Source organism: Podarcis liolepis (assembly GCF_965112155.1).
Source record: "Podarcis liolepis genome assembly, chromosome: Z".
Lineage (NCBI taxonomy): Eukaryota > Metazoa > Chordata > Lepidosauria > Squamata > Lacertidae > Podarcis > Podarcis liolepis.
The window spans coordinates 26,294,363-26,318,608 of NC_139570.1; the positions used below are offsets into that span (position 1 = coordinate 26,294,363).

Here is a 24,246-nt window from a genome sequence, read left to right on the forward strand (position 1 = left end):
TGAACCTGTGCAAATTCAATGCACATCCTTCTTCCCCTGTTTTATTTAAAAAGATTTATAAATCACTTAATATCTAAGTGTTGTACAATATAAATTTAGCAATGCATTACTGACTACCCTAGCATTTTTTTGTTGCTGTTTTGTGATGCATTTTTGTTTTAGTAGGCTGTGAACTGCCATTGGAGGGCTAGCCCTGAAAAGGCAGCATGCAAATGCTGAAAGGTTGATGGTGGTGGTGGTAGTAATAATAATAATAATAACTGACAGCATCCATGTACAATGCAAAACTATCATACAAGCTGCAAAACTGGATAGAAGCTGAGGGGCTTTTTTCTACTGCAGGTGAAGAAACAGCTGTGACTTCTCTATAAATAATATGTCGAATGTCATCACCAGTCTTAAAATTTCCGTCAGTGGCATTATTATAGCAAGTATCACTAGTGCTGGTATAGATTATCATGGGGGTGGCAGAAACATTGAATGAATAAATTCAGCTAGACACTCTGTTTCTTATACAACCAAAACCCAGGAAAGATATGCAAATATTCAGATGTTTTGCACTCATCAAGCTGATCTTATTTCCAGCCTAATATTCTTTTTTCGTTAGGTTTTGGAAAACACGTCTGGGTCAAACAAAAGACCAAATGACTGTAACATGTAAGGGTGAGGAATAAGTTGTCAAGGCATGTCACAGATGAAAAGTTTCAGGAATATGCTGTTTCAACCAAATAAAATAGATAAGCATCACACAAAAATCAGGCCAGGTAATATTTTATTCATGGTGTCCTTATTCAGCACCATTTTTTCTCTTCTCATGTGTCTCTTCCAATTTGTTACAAATCAAAACTTACTTAGCCTATTTGTCATTCACGTAAAAAAGAAAAGAAAAAAGCAAACCCCCAAACCAAACATTGCTGTTTCATACGAACTAACAGAATGCTAGTGCCTTGAGGGGGCAGATTCAAGACAGAAAAAAAGTTGTCTTTCCCACAGGGCATTCACTACCACAAGAGGTAGTGGATGGCTTAAAAACGGATTAGGCGGATTCATGGCGGATAAGACTGTCAATGCCTTCAAGCAACAATGGCTATGTTCTCCTTCCACGGTCAGAAGCAGCAGCATGCCTCTAAAACCAGTTGCTGAGAATTGTAAGTAGGGAGATCCTCAGATCCTCTTTGCACTCAGATCCTGCCTGTGGACTTCCTACAGAGACGACTGGTTGGCCCCTGTGAGAAAAGGATGCTGGACTAGTTGGGTCTTTGGCCTGAATCAGCAGCCAGGGTCTTCTTATGGTCTTAGATTCTGTGTTTATGTGTAGGTTAAATTGTAGGGCACTGAAGTGATCTATGATCTTAGGGCTAATCAACTGCCCTGATGAATTTGTGGAACTCTTTATTTTAAAAAGATACAATTTTTTTAGTGTATATGAGCCACTAAAGACATCCATAGGGTGAAACATGTTGGGCAAGTCATAATGGATGTTCTGGCTAATGAAGACTTGATTTTATTTGTAAGCATTGTTAGTCAAGAAATGGGCCATTCATAGATCTGAGTTTGAATTTATATATTTTTAGTAATATGCTTTACTCTCAAATTTCCGCATCTTTTTATTTTTGCATGTTACTGTTTTGCTGGATTTTTATTATATTTTATTTTCTTTCTGTTAGGTATCCTGTCTCACAAACCTAGTAGAGTTCTTTGAAGAATGTCAACAAGTAAACAGAAAAAGATGATTCAGTTGATAAAGTGTGCTCAAATTTTCAATGAGCTTTCAACAAGCGTTCCTAAGTAAACTTGGAAAAATGAGAAACATGCATCCCTACTCTGAGTTGGCGATGAAGAGTCAGGATTGGGCAAAAGACAGCCAAGTGACTGTGGTGAGGAGGAGGAGCAACAACAGGTAGGCAGGGCCAGTTCTCTAGAGAATCTCTGCCAGGTTATGGACCTTGGCAGATGCCTAAAGACACAAAGCTCCTGTTGCCAGCCCTGTGCGACAGATGAGTGAGAAATGTATGAATCAATGACCCTGATGCTAACTTATCACCCAGATCCAGGTGGAGCCAACATTTATCTGCTGGGAAAAGAAGTGTCACTCACCATCCTGATGGTTACCTGAATCAGCTGGGGATTTGCTCCGGCGCACAGGAGCTGGACTCTTTGCAGAGCTCTTCTGAGGTGTTGGGGAGGACTTGCTGCCTGGAGTAGTTGGAGGGTTGCTTTTCATTACCCGGCACTCTGATAAACAACACACAAAACCAAAGTAAGTGATTGCATTGATCCTTTAAGTGTCTTACATATCTGCAGCACCTAGAACAGGCTTCCTCAAACTCGGCCCTCCAGATGTTTTGAGACTACAATTCTCATCATCACTGACCACTGGTCCTGCTAGCTAGGGATCATGGGAGTTGTAGGCCAGAAACATCTGGAGGGCAGAGTTTGAGCAAGCCTGACCTAGAGAGATGGTAGTATGCTGTTGTTGTTTTAAAGCATGGCATTACAATTAAACATCGAGGGAGGCCTATATAGCTCAGCAGTAGTGCACATGATCTGCATTTGAAAGGTCCCTGGAATCCTCAGGTAGGAAAGATTTCTGCCTGAAACCTTAGAGAGCCAATGTCAATTACGGTAAATCAACCTGAATTCTCCTCTTCTTTCCCCAATCTCTTGTTTCTGCTCTCTTCCATCTCCCTGGACTCCTGGAGAGTTCTGGAGTTGATTCTTCTTGACCAGTGCTTACTTGGTTTATGGACAGCAGCTACAGGTTTAACAGGAACTTCCAGCCCTCTGACACATCCAGACTTCCTTGCAGGAAAGGAAGTATATCCATCCTGGTGATGGTGGAGCCATGCCTCCCCCACCTCTTAGCAAGCCTTGTCTAATGGCTTGACCATACTTCCACCTGTCTTAGAAAGCACAGGCTCAAGTGGTTTCCCACTTGTCTCATACTTGCTAGGGCCCAAGCAGTTTTCCCTTTGCTCCAACACTTACTCCTGGAAAACCTGGTCTAATTACTATGAGATCATTTCTGGCACTATCTAATCCCAAACAACATATTGCATATAACTATGCAGATATTTAACCTACAGATTCTGCAGCAAACCCACAATTCGGATCGAAAGGTCAGAGCTGGGAACAAAGTAATCTTATACACCCAAGGGGTGTGTGTGATGATATCATCACATAAAATGGTGGTTTAGATTATCTAATCCCACTCACACCACCAAATTAAAATACTTTTCAACCTTAATCAACCCTCAGTGTGCTATTGCAGATTTAGCATAAGAAAACAATGCTTCAGAGCCTTGGAGATGAGAAAGAGAAAAAAGTCCTATTTCCCATTGTGATCAGCTAATCTAAAAATTTCAGGCCAGCAGTGAATGGAGAGTGGCCTGCAATAGCATGAATATCAAACCACGCCTGAGAAGGAATTAGCTCCAACAGTTGAGCTTTTACAGCAATTTTTAAAAGGAACTTAGCGAGGAGTGGCAGAATGTAGCTACTGCTTTGAGAGTAGAGGCCTCACTATAGCAATGAAGGAAATAATTAAAACTGCAAGTGGAGCTGTAGATTACAAGGCCGTACAGTGGTGCCCCGCAAGACGAATGCCTTGCAAGACGGAAAACTCGCTAGACGAAAGAGTTTTCCGTTTTGGAGGTGCTTCGCAAAACGAATTTCCTATGGGCTTGCTTCGCAAAACGACAATGCCTTGCGAGTTCCTGCGGGGTTTTTTCCCCTCCCCCCCTTTTCTAAGCCGCTAAGCCGCTTATCAGCTGATCCGATCAGCAGATAAGCCGCTAAAAGCCGCTAATAGCGCTAATCCGCTAATCCGTCAATGGGCTTGCTTCGCAAGACAAAAAAACCGCTAGACGAAGAGAATCACAGAACGGATTCTTTTTGTCTTGCGAGGCACCACTGTAATTTCTTTCCTTAAGAAACACCAGTAGATGTTCATAATAGCATAGATTGATTGGGAGAATAGAAATTGCATAACTAATTTAAGACTCAAGGGGTGGGTGGGTGAGTCAGTGTGTATATATGAGGGTGGGATCTCCATTTATTTATTTTATGGGTAAAGGAGACTGCCAATCAAGGGCAGCCACTGGGAGAGCTGAGAAGCAGAGCTGCGACAGGCCAGCTCCGTTAGGCCTTCTCTCCCTCCACTGTCATCTGAGGGCAGCCATTTTGTCAGGCTGCCTCAGTGGGAGAAATAGGAACACCTGTCTAAACAAGGGGGCTTGAGGGTTTTTTTTGCTTTTATTCTCTTCCCTCCTTGCCCCTTTTCCCTTGTGTGATGTATTTTTATTTATTTGTTTTTTATTAGAATGTAAGCCTGTGGGCATTGGCAGAGGAAGGGGGGGTGTGGTGGGTGAGGTCCACCCCAGGTGTCATCCCCCCCCCGCCCCCCTGGGACGCTCGCCAAAATGGAATGATGAATAATAATGCCAAAATGAAATGATGATGTTTGTTGCTGCTGTTTGAGGTAGCTGGGATTTTTTCTTTCTTTCTCTTGTGGAGGGTGTGTTTTCTGCTAACTCCCTTCCAATGCACTTTATATAAAAAAAGAAGAATCCTACAGAATATTTCTGCAAGAAAAAGAATTTTGATGCCCTGATCAAATCCATAATTATTATTAAAAAACAAACAAACAGAATTTAACTCAATTAAATTTAAACAGCAAAGCGAAAAACCAAGGTGGCAGAATCCAATTTAAATAAATCAACACATATGGGAAGACTTGGGACCCCAAATTTATTATGGTCATGATCCTGCACATGTAATAATGAAAAAATAATCTGTTTTAATAAAAATAGAGCTGAGACCTTAACCTATTTAACTTACCAGTCTATTGTCCTCAACAATATACTGAGTCCCTTTTCTTTAGCAGACCTACAAGTTTGAACCTCAAGATCCAAAAATTTGGCCCCAGTAATGTGTACAATTATTCGTTTTGTAACAGTTTTAGAGAAACACATTTCAAAGGCTGGAACCAAAAGGGAGTACACACAAAAAGAGACCTCTATAAGGGAATGAAACCTCTTACTGGAGTACAGAAAATGATACAATTTGGTGACCTTGAAATCAGTTCGCTGTCCATACATCAAATTATACATTTCCTTGCTAACCCAGCAGTATTATCTCAAGCCACCAGACCCTTAAATACTATTGAACAACTGACTTTAAATTATACATAGAATCAAAAAAGTTGCTATCCTATATCTAAAAGATTACCTGTGATGTAATGACAGGGGATCTATTTGTGAATCAGATCTATATTGTGAAATTGATAACACAGTATGGCAAAACCGGGGGGGGGGGGGACCTTTTAGGTCAGATTTAGCTAAAATGAGAGAAAATAATTTTAAAACAATTCACAGATGACACTACACATCTGTCTCCACCAATGTTGTTCAGCCGGGACATTGAGGTCCAGCTCCGAGGGTCTTCTGGCAGTTCCCTCACTGCGAGAAGTGAGGTTGTGGGGAACCAGGCAGAGGGCATTCTCAATAGTAGCACCTGCCTTGTGGAATGCCCTCTCATCAGATGTCAAGGAAATAAACAACTACTGTACAGTGGTACCTCGGGTTACAAACGCTTTGGGTTACAAACACTTCGGGTTACAAACTCCACTAATCTGCAAGTAGTACCTCAGGTTGTGAACTTTGCCCCAGGATGAGAACGGAAATTGCACGCTGGCAGTAGCAGGAGGCCCCATTAGTGAAAGCCCGCCTCAGGTTAAGAATGGTTTTGGGTTAAGAACAGACCTCTGGAACGAATTAAGTTCGTAACCCGAAGTACCACTGTATTTGACTTTTAGAAGGCAGCCCTGTTTAGGGAAGTTCTTAATGTTTATGTTTTACCGTGTTTTTAATACTCTGTTGGGAGCCGCCCAGAGTGGCTGGGGCAACCCAGTCAGATGGGTGGCATACAATTATTATTATTTTTATTAAGCATTATGTTGGAGAGGATGCCAGCAGATAGGCTAATACATCCATATGTGGTGGCAATGCAAACCTATACAATTATTTTGGAAATTAGTCTTTGAAGAAATTCCTTCTGTTACAAGACAAGTGGTACAACCTGTTCTGAGGCTAGCTTTATTAAATCTGTTTACAGATGACCGTATTAATTTACTGTTTAAGGACCTACTAATCATTTTCATGTCTGCAGCTGGAAACATAATTACACCCAAAAGTAAAAATCCAGACAGGGAGGCACAAGTGTCTGTGCACGTTCAATGCGAGCCTACAATGCTTCTCCTGCACACCAGCTCCTGGCACACTCACACCTACCCACAGCCTGTCAGCAGAGGAGGAGGAGGAAGCTTGGCCAGTGAGGTAGTTAGTGGAGGGGGTTACTGCTCCCCGCTAAAACACACACCTCTCTATAGCAATATGCAAGGACTTCTATGTTGTTGGTGGCGGGGCACCGGTGATTTGCACCCTAGAGCTGCGAGGGGAGACAGTGGCTGCTGGAAAGGTGGCCCTTGCCCTCCTGCAGGGTCCTCCCAGCCTTCACTGCTGGCTGTGAGGTCCGCTTGGAAACCTCTCCTTAGCAGGCACTGGAGGGATGATGAGGGAGAGCATCCACTACTCCTCTGGCCAAAGCTGCATCTGTGTGCTGGAGGAAGGGATGCTGTTGATGCTGATGCTTTCTCCAGAAAAGAAAGCTGCTGCAGTTATTTGGATCATATGCTGCTGTTATTATGAAAAACATTATATTGGTTGAGGCTGTTTGGGGGCTTTTTTGGATTTTAAAATCATTTTTTAAAAAAATAAATTGTCCTACTTGCCATACGTTAGCGTTTTCCTGGACATTTTGCCGATTCTGCAAAAATCCGCCCGGACGCCATTTTGTCAGTCCGATTCCCACATGTTTCCGGGAAAACCCAGACATATGGCACTCCTAACAGTACTGGAAAACAGCAGCTAACTTAGCTCTGGTGGAACACAAAGACCAAAGACAATTTTGAAACTATATGGCACATGCTTATTCACTCCACTGGAAAGGATAATGTTGTCCCTCCCCCCCACCAGCTACCAATGGTTCACTCTGGGGCAGTGTGTTAAGATGAAGAGTAGAACTACTATAATTAATAATAAGCTGCTTGATACAGTCTCCATTTACTTTGTATATGCATGGAATGTTCCTTGGGTGGTGAGGGTATATGGAGACTGTTTGTTACATGTATTTTTTTTAACTGAAAAATAGAGAAGACACACACACACACAGTCAGAACAGAGGTTGGCAATAAAATTCCCCAAGTTTCCTTACAATTAGTGTGGAGGGACGACAACGATATGGCGTCTTCTGAGATGGCATTATAATGTAATGTCACCATGGAAAATGCCAATATATGCAGAACCGCACCATCAGAGCTAGGCATGGGGGTTGGAGAGGCAGAAAGCAAGATTATAACAGTCTCCAAGAGTCAGGCTTGCTGGGGAGCCCTAAGACACTGCCAAGATGAATAGATTTAAAAGAGAAGGAATAACCTTTTTTCAAAGGCGCTCAGAGGCACAGAAGCAGAGAGGTGAATGCAGGAGAGGACTATGAGATAGAGAATACTTTGCCTTGTCAAGCATCAGGACATCACATCAGGCAGCAGCCGATGTCCCTCACATTGTCAGCTATCCTCCAGTCAGGCAAGCAGAATTACTCATGTCATCATGACAAAAGCCATCACAGTAAGAGACATGCATCTGCAGGACATCAGGCACCACAGACATATCAACTCTAGCTGCTGAGCTGTGAAATAAAGCCTGAGAAAGGAGGATGGCAAGGGCATGGTCCAATTCAGAGACTCTAATGCCTGTATAGGAGCTTGGATGCATATTATAGCCCTATCTGCACTATACATCAAAAGCACAATCCTATCACTTTAGACAGTCATTGTTTTCCCAAAGGGTCCAGTGAACTGTAGTTTGTTCATTATGCTGAAAGTCATTAGGAGACCCTTATCCCACTCACACAGCCCCAATTCCCAGATACTTTGGAAGGAAGCAGTGACTGCTTAATGTGGAATGATACTGTCTTAAATGTATAGTGCAGATGGGCCCTATCAAACACTCGGGCAACACTGGGGCAACCCAATTCTCGCAGAACTCCAACATGTACTTCAGAATGCTGGGAACCAACACCAGTTAGCCATCACTACTGAACCTCTCAAAACAGCATTTATCTATCTGTTCATCTGCCTATCCGCCCAATCCATCCAAAATGGAAGTATCATTTCTTTGTGCCCAATATGAATTTGTAACACAGAGCATCTTCTCCTCACCCCAAAGACCTTACTGTACTCATTTTGAAGAATGGGAAGATGAAAAGATGTCCTTTAGTTTCTAAATGCCTGATTTGCATTTATATACCAAAATTGGATGGAATGGCATGAATATTAATTATATATGATACACTAACAATAAATGTTAGGCACTAGGGGTTCAAGTGCCCAACCTTACTAATTAAAAACATGTAGAGTCTTGTATATTTTAATTGTATTTCTGGTGGGGGTTTAGCAGCCTTAGGAATTTATTTGAAGGGGGGAACCCCAAACAAACAACTAAGCAAGCAACTGAAAAGGAAAGCTTGGACTGAGATAAGGATTGAAATTTTCTTGAAATCTTGATGTTGAGCCTATCCATACAGATGTGGGTTTTCTCCCCCTAATACTCATCCTGCTCTTTGATTCATGTATTCATTCTTATGAAATTATACTGCAGAAATATAGTACTGTGTGGGGCTTGACTCTTTTCATATGCATAGCTTTTGCTTGTGTAACTTTGCATATAATTAGTTGGGCTTTTTCATAAACATGCACAAGAAGCTTGATGCAAGAAGCCGTAACATGTGGGCAAAGCTTGATCAGTCAGAACCACCAAATTCTGGGTATAAACCCATTTAAAACAGATTCTTCCTCCATTCTTATCCATGACTCTCTATTCATTTAAGCTTTTAATCTACTGTGAACAATGTGTGTGTGGCTGGCAAAGGTCTAAGAGGACACAGTCTCGATGCTTTTACACATGAGTAGTAGGTGCCTGGTGCTTCTCCTTTCTATTGATAACACATGGACTGAAGCTCACGTCAGCAGCAGCACCTCAAGGCTGCAGCTACCTCTCCCTGTGCCATAGGTCTGCCCCTGAAGATGGCAGGGTTTGGTTTAAGGAAGTTATTCATTCACTGCTGTAATTCTGGGTGCAGCTGCAAGGTATCCTGCTCTGGCTTTTGCTACCACATCTGACCCTATCATTAGACAGAGTTTTTCAGGTGTCAGGAAAGCGAATTGTTAGTTGTTGAATCTGTTATTACTGACTTTTCTTTTCTTTTTTAATGCCAGGTCTAGAGAGAGATGCATTTTGTTGCTGCAGGTGCCTTGAATACAGTCCACATTGCCTTGGGAGGGGGCAGCATGACTTAGAACAGCCAAACCAGTGGCTGCAGAGACTTTCAACTGTTTGGTCTCTCTGCTGTGGTGATAGAAGAGAAGATGCCTGGGAGCCTGAAGCCCTTTTGGTCCACACAAGTCAGACTGCAGAGCTGGTATGGTGTGGTGTGTGAGGGCGTGCATGTGCCAAAGATGATGTGGTTTCTAACAGTCATGTTCTCATGTATACTGCTGCCAGTTACCTACCAGGCTGCAAACAAGGTGCTGCTTCTGGTGTATAAAGCCCTCTATAGCATGGGATCAGGATATCTGTAAGATAATCTCACATCTTATATACTCAATCAGTCACTGAAGTCTGCAGATGAGGGCCTCTTGTAGATACCACCTCATCAGGAGGTCCGTATGGTACAACATAGGAATCAGGCCTTTAGTGTGACAGCATCTACCATTCATAATTCTCTTCCCTTGGGTATCAGACAGGCAACACCTCTGTCATCTTTTGGGTGCCCACAGAAGACCTTTCTCTTTCAGCAAGCCTTTTAAGCAGAGATCTTTCCCAGTCTGCAGCTGCATTGGAATTGTTTTTTAGATGTTTTAACTGTTTTATGGCTTGTCTGTTTGCTGCCCTGGGCTCTTTTATAAGGAAGGGAAAGATATATATCTAATTAATTAATAATAAAAGCTAATACACTGGAATTTTAATGGGGCTCTCACTAGCAACACATAATGCACAATAAACAGCTTCTAGGTTTTGCATCTCCCAAGAACCTGAAAAGAGATGTGGGAGCTCTGAGCACCTGCAAGCAAAATGTTCCGCTGGTTGGCAGAATGCCCAGTCTTCTTTGGGTTCAGACACCTCAAGCTGGGCTTCCTGTCAAGTTGCCCTGTCAGGATTTCTTTTCCAAATTGTCTTGAGAGAGACAGAGAGAGAGCTTCCCTGGAGCTGTGAGAACTGCTAAAATATACATAAGACTCTTGGGTCCAAGCCAACGTGTAAGTTTCACGAAGACTTTCTGATTCCATAAGCGATGACTGAGACTTTTGTGCGTGTAGGGGTGGGAGGAAAACCAAGGGCTGCCACCCACCAAAAAACCATCTCAGTCAAGTGGGAATGATGGGTAAACTAGCAAAGACTTTAGATTGGGAGGCAGCGAGGAAGGGGCGAGTTAGTTTTCTTGGGATGCATTTTGGAGCTTGCATAATAAGCATGCATTATGACTTGAGACCCTTGGACCCTGTTATGGTCCTGGTGGCTTGCACATTTCCTGCTCAGGTTCCTAGCTGGCTGATAATTAACTGAGGGCTGAGAAGCCAGCAACATTGGATCTGCCCACTGAAGGGCTCAATGCAATCAGGGCCAGTATCTGAGGTGAACCACAAAATAGTGCCCCCCCATCCATGCCAGGGAAGAAGGGGTGATTGAAGATCTATGTCAGGAAAAGGGGGGATGACAGATGAAATCCTTTGCCATTCATCTCTCAGCCAAGTTTGCTGAATGCTGCAAGCAGTATTAATTATGCAACTTAAGCTAAACTTGCATAGATTTGCTTGTTCTACATAGCGTTATTTGCTTTTCAATTTGGAAGATGGATAAGGAGCCATATAGGGCCTTCTACTGAGTTTAAGAGATTGCATTCAAAAGAGCGTTGGTTTACAAAAAAGAAAGAGAGGGGGAGAGGCAGTTCTTGGGGTGCTGCATCCTGCATTTGAAGCACTTGACAAATCAACATTTTAAAAAATTAATGGGAGTGATTAAGTATCTTATACAAAATGCATCCATATGGCTATAATGAGATGACATTTCCTGGCAGATCCTGCCGCTCCTGTGAAGTGTATAATGTTGGCACCATTAATGAGACCACCTATTCTGCCTTGTGGCAAATCTGTCATTGCCCATTAGATGCTAACATGCGTAAACTGCTCAATCAGTGGGAAACCCAGACATCTACATTCACGGACTGCATTTCCAGATATCTATGCATTTATGAAGACACTAGGGTTTCATCAACGATGGTAGCAGCACATTTCCCCACAAGAGAATTTGAAATTTGGTGCGTAGCTACATAGGCAAGTACATCCCAGTTAGTAGTATATTCTGAAAGGAGGTTATTTTATCCTCTCACTTGAAATACAGGCATCAAGTCTGCCTCCTAACAGTGGCTTGAGGCCAGCACAGAGAGAGCCATGGCACAAATAAGACAGAAAATTGGGCTGTCAGAATTTCCCGTCTCAAATGCTACCATCACAACCTTTCCGAAAGTACAATTCAGAGTCAATGTTGGGCCTCACCTTTAACCAAACAGGATTTTTAAGAGGAGCAGAGGACCTTTAGCAATATTTCTCAAGGAAGAGGTGAGGTTGCTGATTCTTAGGCTGTCAATGGATTTTGGCTAAAGCAACATTTGGAGAGGCAGTTTGGATAAGACATGTACAATTTCTCTGGAGGAGATCACTTGTCACAGTTCTTCACGCATTTCAAAGTGGACAAGGGAGATATGCTGTGAAGTTTAAAAGTGAGACAAGCCACACCCAAGTGGACAATTCATAAGCTTTAACTAACATTGGACAGACAGACTTGGTGTTGGTGGGGAGGGGATATTGAAAACTCACAGACAGCAAAACAACCACTTGTGCATATAAAATTCAAGCTGCCTTTTCTAGAGGTGTGCACTCACCACAATATTTGAATATATTTCTAACTTTGGGAAGCAGCCTAGTCTGTTTCAGAGCTATTCAGCATCCCTCCAAGTTGACTTGTTATTCAGGACCAAATTTTTAGGTCTGTTAAAAACAAAGATGTGTCTGTCCCCTGCCCCCCCACCCCCTATAACAGGGAATCTAAACATGGCTATAGCCTTTTATTTTCTCAGAAGTGGATGAAATTTGTAGGCACAGCAGAACCTCAAGAATGGATTGAGACTGCCAAAGTATAGGCAAATGTATTCAATATTTTCATATAGGGCACCTTTATATTTTGATTATTATTATTTTATAAAAGCTATAACTTTCAATTTTCTCGTGGAACAGAATGCCATTTGCAGGCATTGTCACTCCTCCTGAGCAGAGGAAGCCTGTCCAATTTTTAAATGGTAGCTGCAGTTCTTATTCAGCAAAGGAAGACTTTACCTTTTGGGTATTAGTACAATAGGAATAATGGGGGGGGGGGAATGAACACCTTCCCCATGGTAGGAAAAATGTCACAAACCAAAATGACCTTATTACTCCAATAGGGTTTCTGGATGTGGGTTTCTGTCCACCAAACCTTAGATTTTTGGGGATATAATGAAGAATTTGTCATTGATTTGCAGAATGAGAGGCATAGATCCATGTGAAAAATAAACATACAGTGGTTTTTACTCAGAGTAGACCCACTTAAATTAATGAACATGACTAAGTTAGGCCAAGTAATTTCAGTAGCTCTGCTCTGAGTAAAACTTCATTGACTGCCAGCCACTGTTTTCACCCACTACCAAACATCAAAATGAAATTGTCACTGTTATTCGAATGCTCCAGGAAAACAAATGTGATTAAAAGTTAGACCTGTCCATCAAAATGAAGCTCCCACCACATTCACCCCTAGCCCTCTTGAGCTCTAGGACTTTCCCCAGTCAGCTTGGGGTTGTATTCAATGCAGCACCAAGGGGAAGATCCCATCAGGGCAAGGATTTATCCTTGCGCAACAGAATCTTCTCCCCTTCTCCTCCAGCCACACACTCACTAAATCTATTATGCGGTTTCCCTCAACCCTCTGAAGCAGATTTGTGTATGGTGCTGGGGGGGGGGGGGAGAAGTCCCTCTGTTCAAGCAAAACGAGTTCTACTGCCATAATTATTTGGTTGAATACCATCCTTTGTTCCAGGTGGGGTTTGGTTGTGCACTTTTTTCAACTGCCAGGGTCACTCTTAGCTTAGGGAGTACCTGCTACACCTCAAAATGCCTTGTTAACTGCACGATCCAACTCAGAAATAGGAGTCTTCCCCAAATCACCTTGGTTTACCTTGTCACAGAAGTGACACACACCCTTAGTATTTACTGGTACATGCATTCACGCCCACACATCTAAAATAAAAAGCCCTATGGCAATCCAACTTCAAGCTGATAAAGGTATAAAAAGATTTTACCCCTGCCTCCTACAACACACAAATTTTTAGATAACAGTGTGATTGATATTACCATTTTCATCCAGAGAAAAGTCATCCTGTGCATAGCGGAATTTCTCTGGACCACAGGCAATAAACACATCATCGTCACCGAAGAAATCGTGGAGACAGGTCACCTATTGAGAGAACAAAGTCATTCATTGTAGTTTTAATTCATACCACACATTTACAGAACAGGCTTCATGCAAGCATAAAGCAACTTTTACCCCTTCTCTCCATTGCTATTTCTTCATTTCCCAAAAGCCTGCTGCAAAATGTCATATATTCTCAGAAAAACAAGGATAAACTATTGGTTTTTTGTGAAGAAGAAGACAACGACCAGGCACCTTCATACCCTACAACATTTCTCTGATGAAAATAGGGACATCCCATTCCATAATGATAATTTTACTATTTATCCCCCACCCATCTTACTGGGTTGCCCCAACCTCTCTGGGCAGCTTCCAACATATATAATAATATAAGACATTAAACATTTTAAAAAACCTTCCCTATACAGGATTGCCTTCAACCGGCTCGGGGCCTGGATAACTCCATACCTTCTAACATTTCTCCAGTGAAAATAGGGACAGCGCACCACATCCTCCAAAATTTATCTAATGAAAATATGGACGTCCTAAGGAAAAGCAGGACATTCCAGGATCAAATCAGAAACTGGGACAGCTTCTCTAAATCAGGACACTCCTGGAAAATAGGGACATTTGGAGGGACTGCACCTTGCACAATGCAAAATGGTAGTGGCAACAGGATTTCCCCCTCAGCAAAAAGAGACTAGCAACCTTTGGGCCCTTCTCTCCTTCTGCTGTGTTCTGTTCCATCTGGTTCTTGCAAGAGCTCTGTAACTAAGAACTAGTCCCTGAGTTGGCTTTGCACCTCTTCCCTCCCAATCCCCTTTATGTTTAAATTATGACCTTTAGATTATAAACCAGAGAGCAGTGTCTTCCACTTATATTTGTAAGCCTCACTGGGTCCCTCCACCTTTCTCCAGTCAGTGGCGTAGCGTGGGTTGTCAGCACCCGGGGCAAGGCAAGTAATTTGCGCCCCCTAACCTGTGGATTTGCGCCCCCTAACCCTAACCCCCAGATGTTGCGCCCGGTGCGGCCGCCCACCCCTGCACCCCCACGCTACGCCACTGTCTCCAGTTAAACAAGCAGGGCAAAAATGTTTTCAATGATAAATATGAACACATTGATTTGAGTGGGCTTAGCCTCTAGTCTACATTTCACAAGCCAAATTTTATTTGTGACATCTACAGGCATCCAGGCAGGTTTCCCAGTCCTGCACCCCTTTCAGTTAAGGATAGGGGATAAATTTGTTTGGTTTGCCTGCTAATGGAGGAGCAAGACAGGATCCCATGTGCCCACCAGCGCTCTTTCCTTCTTTAGATGATGGTTACATAAGAGCAATGGGGATGCTTGACTATGCTGCCATGTCACAGGGCGCCAAGAACAATGGAGGCAACACAAATAATAAGCAATGTGTCAGAAAAAGCTCCCATGTGCTCCTCAGTAGCTTCAGTCATGACAGCTTAATTATACCTTACATGTGAAATATCAGTTACGATTACACAGTAACAAGAAGATAACTAAGTTCTTCATTAATCTACTGGAAACAGCAATAATTTCACGGTAACTTGTGTCACCTAATCTTTGGAGAGCTCAGATTTAAGGTGAGTCAGAACAACAGAACCACCAGGATGGGAAACAATAGCCTCTGCACAAAAAGTTTCTTTAAAGAGTGTTTCAGAAAACCAATCTTGCTCAATATGCATTTGATTAGTAACTTGGGATAAATGCTTTGGAATTCTGTATTTGTTACGTCTATTTTCTGACATGGTGATAACCTATATTCCTGACATGGTGATAACCACTCTGTTTTTGGGTCAAAGAGTATCTTGTTGCTAGTCAAAGTTGAGCTTTGATTTAGTGGAAACAAAAAAAACCCCAAACATGAATTGCAATCCTATTGGCATGTACAGATTAGACAGACGTGTATAAGATTTAGTTGTAATGCTGCAGATCTATACACACCAGGAAGTAAGTCTCATTGAACTCAATGGGACTTACTTCAGCACAGACATGCACAGAATTGTCCTGTAAAATTACATGAACAAACATAAGAGCATAGGAAGAACGCGCTGAATCAGGCCAATGGCCCATCCAGTCCAGCATCCCGTTCCTATAGCAGCAAACCAGGTATCTCTAGGAAACCCCCAAGCACAACCTGAGCACTGGAGCTACAACTCCCACCATACCTGACCATTGGCCATGATGCCTGGGGCTGATGGGATCTGGAGCTGAATAACATCTAGAGGGCCATAGGTTAGCCAACCACTATGTACAGATTGTTTAGAATGCCTCTCCTAAAACACTGGGTACTCACAATCCATTCCCATCTTTCAAGATCAGGGCATGCCCTCAAGATGGATTTGGACTTCAGACCCTCCTCCATTGCACAAATTAAGTACCAGGCATGCCCTACACAAGCTATGTTGTAGCATTCACAGTTTGCCTGTGTATTTGCAGAGAGTGCCATGCCTAGTGGGTATACTGTGCACATCAGCTTACTGCCTACTGAGCTAGAAGTAGTTCATCTTCATTGCCACAGACTGATCTGAATTGGACTGTGATTAAATTAATTTCAGGCTATAATAAATCAGACGCAAAGCTTTCCATTACCGCGGCGGGTCTCAGCATTTCAGATGGGTGACTATTATTGCAGATTAAAACCAGACAGACAGATAAAACTATGGAATAGTTGCCATTACAATTCTTTGGTTTTCACACATCATTCATTTTCCAAGCCAGGAACTTTGGGGAAGTCCCCCCTCCCCCGATCCACCTACATGGTGAAAACAATGAGACCCAGTTTATAGCTGATATGGGCAACATACCCACATAAGTGTTTCGTGCAGCCTCTCTCCTTCAAATTTGCTAAGGGGAGAATGTCTGAAGTTCTTCCCATTGAAAGATCTCCCCGGAGATTGGAGTTCTAAATGGCTTGATGTTCTCTTTCAAGAGAAACTGATAAGTCAGGACTCCCCCACAGCTCCATTCTTTAACATTTCAGAATTTCAGAAAAAAACATGCTGGATCAGTCAATGGGCCACCTAGTCCGGCATCCTGCTCTCAAAGTGGCCACTCAGTTGCCTTCTAGGAAACCCACAAACAAGACCGGAGCACTCTCCCTCTGTGGTTTCCAGCAACTGGCATTAAGAGGCACACTGTCTCCAACTGCAAAGACAGAACATGTCCATCATGGCTAGTAGCCATAGATAGCCTTCTCCTCCATGGATTTGTCCAATCCTCTTTTAAAGCCATCCAAGTTGATGGCCATCACTGCCTCCTTGTGGGAGCGAGTGAAACAAGTGGTATGTGAAGCAGTACTTCCTTCTGTAGGTCATGAATCTTCCATCCTTCAGCTTCACTGGATGTCCACGAGTTCTAGTGTTATGAGAAAAGGAGAAGCCCTGTTCTTTCTCCACACCATGTATAATTTGATAAACTTAAAGAACAGTAGGCATAAACACAAGGAGTAGTGGACATATGCAATTACAAAATGGTCTGGGGCTTTGTGGGAGAAAGAATCCCGCATGCATGGAGAAGGTCCTAGGTTCAATCCTCAATATCTCCAGGTAGAGCTGGGAATGTACCCTTCCTGAAACACTGCTGCTCAGTGTAGATGACACTGTGCTAGATGGATCCATGATCTGAATCTGTTTAAGGCAGTTTCCTATGCTTTGGCTTCTTTATGTCTCCTCCCACCCTCACATTTCCAATTCACATGTGGGCACAGACAGATAAAGGGGGTGGGGAGAGAAGCAAACTTGATGTTATCTGCACTAATAGTCATCTTGATTATCAATGGTTATGGAGAAACTGGAGAAATCCAGTTCCCCTCCATCTTAGAAGCAAAGCATTGCCTCTTCCCATATATGTAGTATGTGCACTTCTCATTTTTCTCAGTTCATCTGCATGCAGCGTTTATTATTTAAAACATTGGCTAGGGGCTGCTTCTTATGTTGAAGGTGGCTTACACATGACATACCTTATGGTTGCTAGGAGACTTATATTCCAAACCTGAAAGAATAAACATCTGCCAACAATTAACACTTGCCAACGTGCAAGGTCTGAGGACTTCACTGCCCTAGCTAAACTTGAACATGATTCTTCTAAATGGCAATTTTGTGTAGATACTTATCTGGACAGTTGGATGGCTTATATCAACTTGTATGTTTAAATTAAGATAGGTGCATTGCTGATGGTTGTGTTCTCTCTGTTTTATATATGGGTTGGTCATGTGCACAGCTGTTGTGCTATACTAATATATGTGTTGTAACAAAATCTAGTGCACATGGTGTGCATTTAAATCTGATGGGAGCCACATGGGAAACTTAACACTGGTGATGTCCTCTGCCGACTCTAAACTGAGGCTAATGAATACTTTACCTCTAAGTAAGCCTGACACACTTTAAAATACTGGTTGCTACTTGTGCCCCCCCCATCAGCTGTTCTAATTAAGTTCAATAATTAGCCAGAGAAGCAGAGGCATCCCAGGAGAAAGGGCATGTCAATGCAAATATATCCAAGCAGATATCCGGCACATCATTAATTGTTCTAAATGCTTCTTTATGCTCCTAGCAATGAATTTATTAAGTCGAAGAACAGGAAATATGAAAGCAGCTTGTTTGCAAAGGTAGCAAGCTGTTGAAGCTAGAATAAGCACAGCACTGGCAATAATGTCATCACAACAGCTTTCAAGCCAACAGCAACAAAGAAAAGCTGCAAGATTTCATTGTTTGAAGACCTCTGCTCCCTTTGTTTTGTACACAGTGAGTAAACAATGAAACTGCAATGAATGAAATGGGTAATAGCAGGACATTTAATATGGTACCTTTATGCAATTGGTCCATCCTGAGAAATGGGAACACTGAGCAGAGGCGGAGCTAGCTGCTCCAGCACCCAGAGCAGCACACATGCTGTGCACCCAGGGGCGGGGCTAGCTGCCCGCAGGGGCGCAGCAAGCATCCCAGGGGGGTGGTACAGCGATGTCACCCCCCCCCCATGGATGACACCTGGGGCAGACTGCACCCACCACACCCCCCTTCCTCCACCAGTGACACTGAGGACTGGTTGAATGGTTGTAGGTCATACTGATGTAGCAGAGGGGAAGGAGAAGACTGAAGTTGGACAAAATTAGGCATGTCCTTCAGTAGCACAAAAGGAAGAACAGATACGTGGACTGGCTGGGGTAGGGAATTGTGGGGCAAATAAGTCAATGGGACAGTGAGGCAATGGAGTAAAAGGCTAGCATTTGGGAGAAGTTGAAAGTGGAATTGACTGAGCTTCTCCATATAGCATCCAGAATAAGTTGCACAGGCAGTAAAACGTGGCTTAGGTACAGTGGTGAAAGTTCCTAAATTACTGGTAGAGAAATTGAAGAATGGCTTGTAAGAGCAAAGCAGCCAAGTAGAAGCAACCAGATTACATTTCCGAGCACAATTCAAAGTGTTGGTGCTGACCTTTAAAGCCCTAAATGGCCTTGGTCCAGTATACCTGAAGGAATATCTCCACCCCCATTGTTCTGCCCGGACACTGAGGTCCAGTGCTGAGGGCCTTCTGGCTGTTCCCTCACTGCGAGAAGCCAAGTTACAGGGAACCAGGCAGAGGGCCTTCTCAGTAGTGGCACCCACCCTGTGGAACGCCCTCCCACCAGATGTCAAAGAGAACAACAACTACCAGACTTTTAGAAGACATCTGAAGGCAGCCCTGTTTAGGGAAGCTTTTAATGTTTGATGCATTACTGTATTTTAATATTTTATTGGAAGCCGCCCAGGGTGGCTGGGGAAGCCCAGCCAGATGGGCGGGGTATAAATAAATTATTATTATTATTATTATTATTATTATTATTATTATTATTATTATTATTATTATTCTCCTCTAGGCTTGATTACCTTCCTTCCAAGGTGAGGGTGAGTGATCTACCTAAGCCCAGCAGGATAGCTTAGATAGCTTACTCTATGGCATTAACCCATTTATGCAATAATTAGAATTAAGCATGTTGGCTATGTGAGGCTGGTTATCCCACAAAATCCTGGAGAACCACTGACAGCCAATGTTGATAGTACTGAGCTAGACGGACCAATGGTCAAAGTCAATACAAGGTAGTTGTGTTATGTTACCTAGTATCCTCCAAATGTTTTGGACTACAATTCCCATCAGGCCCAGGCAGCATGGCTATTGTATGTTATGATTGCTAATTCATGTATTTTTTAATGAAACACTTTACCTCAGTATATGAATCATTGAATACATTATTTGGCTAGAGAACTACACAGCAATTTTTAGGGATGGTTGTGTTTAACTTTGCGTATTGTTTCAGAGACCATGGATTAGGTAGGGTCACTGAATCAAATTTCTCCCACATATGTATGTGCAGTGCTATTATCTCACAGGATTTAAAAAAAAAATTAATGGGAGGCTGAAATCTGGAGCCTAAGACCAACAGGGATATGACTAGTAATCTCTCACCCTCTTTGCCTTCTTTTCTCAAGATCCTCTCTCTGCACCCCCCAAAATCACATTTCTTCTTCTTCTGAATGAAAGGATTACAAAGTGGGATTCCAACTTTTCCATAAAGTTCAGGAAACAAAAGTATTCTGCACAAATATTACAATGACTTTTGCAAAACAAAAAACAAACCTCTCTTAAATGAGTAGTTACCTCTCCAATGCAATAGCAGAATTTGGCACGGTAAACAGGATACTCTCCCAAATTAGGTGCAGATTATACCAGCATGCTCACTGCATGCCTGGGGACATGATATATGAGGTGGATGGGGAGAAGCTTGTGCAGATATGCATTTATGTGCACATGTTCTATAGGGGATTTTCAGACCATTGTGGAATACAAAGAGAAACGGCAAGTGATCTTGTCATTTCATAGACCTGTAGAGCTAGAAGGGATGACAAGGGTCATCTAGTTCAACCCCCTGCAATGCCATTTTAACCTGCATTGAAGGGGCCATTAGAATATTGTTCTCTATATGATCCAAAAGAACAAAAGAAAGAAAACTGTTTAAGGCATTTTCTTCTCTCTCATAGGTTTTTCCAAAGGGGTGAGGTAAGAACAAGGCTTTCTCGCCTAAATGTTACAGGGCCCCTTGGAATGTCTAGCTTCGGCAGTAAAGAGCAAGGTTGAATAGGCTCCAGTTGGGGGGAGACTGAAGACAAGAAGGCGAGGGGGGTAATAATGCAGGAAACAAAGCCCCATTTTATTGCCACTAGTATAAATCACATGTTTTACATTTGAGCACGTGTTGAGGTTCATGGCGTGGAGAGGTGGTGCAGGAAGGAGAAGGGGCGCAAGCAAGCCCATATAAGGTCAGCCCATATAAGGACATAGGAAGTTGGTAAAATTACGATTTCCCAGAAAACAGGTGGCATTATTTTGCAATGTCTAAAAAGGGCTGGCAAGCCCAGAGAAGGCAGGCAAACATTGGGTAATGCGTATCTGTACCATTACTTTGTCATGACAAAATAAAAAAGGAAATATTTTACTGCTCTCTGATTGACTCTTTGAAGCGAATTCTGATACTCCAAAGGAAAGGTCTATCAGCATGTGGTGTTTTGTAGAAATGCTTTCCTAAATCCAAATTTCAGTTTATCTTTTGGCTACTACATTTTGAATCATCATCCTTTGCATGTATTGCAATTCCTTCCTACTTTCCTTTATCCCCTACCCTTTTAGAGTTGTATTTCTCTACACCTAACTATAACTTTAAGCTAGAGATTCTTGGAGACCATTAGAGTTTCCCTAAAGGCACATTACAGATCACAATCTCCTGGGTTTAATGTGTGGAATTCGTATGATTAACAGAAAGCATGGGAACCTGGACAATCTAGTTCCTTCCTGGCATATGCAGAATATAGGAGACAGAAATATTCTAAATGTATATTTTGCCTGCTTTAAAGATGCAGTTCTAATCTTAAAATCACAGCTGAGCTGAAATGGCTCTCAGAAGACCTTTGGAGGGCGGTGGACTTGAGATTCTCTGCCCCCCTCCCCTTTATTAGAACAAAAGGAAAAAGAATGAGGAAAAGGAACGGAGTCAGCTAATAATCAATAAACATGTAAGAATAATCCATCAATCCTAATTTAATGATATACATTAAATTTAACATAAGCCTATGGCTCAGAATGTAACAGATAAAAGATTTTTCTTTTTTCTCAACCCCTGAAAAAAGGACGATTTTGCAGAATCATATCTGAATATTCTCTGTGTGCGTGTCTGTGTGGGCTGCCATTTTCCCTGGAATGACACTATGGGTGATGCAAAATGGTGGCTAGGCTGTCAGCACAGTTGCTGCTGCTGTCATTTGCAGCAGCAGCAGAAGCAGCAGCCCCCACCCCAACAAAACTCATTAGGAAAAGTCAAAGAAGCTGTGCTATGACCATTGCTAATGTTTTGCCCCCTCCCTTCCAAGAAACGGCTGGAGAATGTCTTGTTCCCCTGGAGAAGGCCTTTCCAATTTATCTTCATATATTAGGAGAGGTCAGTTGCTTATAGCTCTCCCTAAAAGACAAATCTTTTTTTATGGAGCCTTCAGTCCTTTTTGCTATTTCTTATCTGTATAAGGTGTGGATCTCTCCTGAAAAACATTTGGCTAGCTCAAAAAACAAACCCAGCCTCTTGCAGTTTTTGCATATTTTTAAGGTAACCCACCTCTTTTTTTATTTTGCATTTTAAATGCAAAATCCAACCATACTTCAGAGTTGGGGGACCTTGTGCTGGGAGGGAGTAAATGCTGCCCTCTAGGCCTCTCTAACTGGGCCTTAGATTTCTCCCCAGACCACGTCTCCTCATTGGTCCTACTTTAAACCCAAACATGTTTCTTGGGTTTCTTGAAGGTGTCCTTGAATTCTGATAATGCCTCTTTATCAGGATGGAGGACTGAGAGGGGTTGTGAGTCTATGTAGAAACTAGTCTACTGTACAAGGTGAAGTTTACATTAATTGCTCTGCCCCCCTTTTTCCTCTGCCCTTGCCACCACTGACATAGGACTCTCGGAATGTTGTCCAGAAGGAAATGTGGCCCACAGTATCATAAAGATTCCCCATTCCTGCTCTGCTTGAATTCTTTAGTCATTCTCCGACTCGTTGATTATTTAACATTAACTTTTATTCTATTTGCCTCTTTTAGTTGTTCCTGGTTAGTACAGGCACAGGAAGCTTCCTTAAATTGGGTCAGGCCATTGGCTCCATCTGGCTCAACAATGTCATTTGGTGTTTACAGGCACGATAGATATTTTGCCCAATTCTAAGAGTACTTGAAGGTTTCTCTTCAAGCAAAAGTGAGGGATTTGGAAGGAAGACAAAGACGTTTCACAAGGGCTAGTGAAAGTTCTGAAGGCGTAGGTGTGTGTTGCGGCACACGCGACTTGTGGCACTGCCACTATTAGTATTGAAGTTTCAAATGTTTTTTGTAACACATGATATTGTGCACTATGCCATCTGTGCTGCCAAAATATAACAGTTGTTTCTTTAGCAATGTTGAAGAGCTGGAGTAGAAGAAGGAAGTCAGCAGATGGAGAATGTTGAGGAAAAGACCATGCCGAGTTGTAGACTATTTCATGAAGCAAATTCCTTCTAAAATCTCATGGATTTCATTTTAGGCAGCAGAATCTAGCTCATTTAGATTTGCTACAGCTTGCCAAGTTTATTTTTGAGACTGAGTTAAATAAACAAATTCAAAACAATCCACTTGCTCTTAACAGTGACAATGTCAGATAGTCATTCAAGTATGTGATGATGTCACTGAGGGTAAACAAAATGAATTCAGAGCGAGGTCATTGCCCTCACTCCAAACTAGCTTCTCAAATGACATCACACACAGTCAGAATGGGCTGGCAGCCCGATTATGCCATAACTGATTATATTTAAATAATAAACAGTGCCAAAAATGCAGTTGATTAGAATTCCAAGCATCAGCAAAATGGTGTGAGAAAGGTAAGCTTTTGGAAATCTTTCAGGAAACAGTTTGGACCTATCATTTTTGTGCAGATTTTTTTTTCTTGCGGGGTGTATTCATTTCAGCCCTCTCACATGAATAAATAAGTGCTGCTCTATTTAAAGGCTATATAATAAGCTTGCTCACCCCCAACTGTGTGCCACTTTGAAATAAAGCCGAATGTAACTTGGCCAATTGCCAAGTTGCCCAATATAAACATTAAAAAGGAATTGAACATGTCTGGTGAACTTTTGGTGCCTCCAAAACATGAGAAATCCAATTAGTCCCAAGCTGAGATGCTATTTTCCCCCATATAAACATTGTATTTACAGCCAATGGTGTCAGAGGTTGGATTATCGACCTGTGTTGGAAAAGAGATTCATTGGTCTACAGTCAACATTTCTGGCGACGGGTCAGTGCTGCAAACATGTTGAAGCATTAATACAAAAATAGTTGTAGATTCCAATTCTGGTCGATGGCAAACAAGCATTAATTTCTCCTATTCCTCCACATTGTATGGGTAAAGTCCACATACATGTTTGAAACTCCTGGGTTTCTCTGTCCACTAATGAGACTTCCCTCCTTCCACCACTTGTAAGGAGTTGCAGAGACAGCATACAATAGGAAGTAAAGCTTTGTTTGTTTAGGAAATTTTTTAATGTTTGTTGTTTTATTCTGTTTTTAATCTGTTGGGAT

At 42.3% G+C, this 24,246-nt stretch overlaps 1 protein-coding gene and 1 long non-coding RNA gene across 3 annotated transcripts in view; one reads left to right on the forward strand and one right to left on the reverse strand.

Annotated features, from left to right (window-relative positions):
- Window positions 1–23,407, forward strand: LOC310698368. Its single transcript, XR_014521463.1, has 6 exons — window positions 1–764; window positions 1,668–2,260; window positions 9,335–14,204; window positions 14,404–14,533; window positions 14,685–18,373; window positions 23,089–23,407. It is a non-coding gene; the product is annotated as an uncharacterized lncRNA (long non-coding RNA).
- Window positions 1–24,246, reverse strand: part of DCX (doublecortin) — a 123,487-nt gene that overhangs the window by 14,913 nt on the left and 84,328 nt on the right. The window contains exons 4-5 of one of the 2 annotated variants that reach the window (XM_083485302.1): window positions 13,556–13,658; window positions 2,113–2,235 (exon numbers count right to left, since the gene is read on the reverse strand). In XM_083485302.1, coding sequence (XP_083341428.1) covers window positions 2,113–2,235; window positions 13,556–13,658 — 226 coding nt within the window. Of the gene's footprint in view, window positions 1–2,097; window positions 2,236–13,555; window positions 13,659–24,246 lie in introns of both variants that reach the window. The other variant, XM_083485301.1, reaches the window with a different exon arrangement.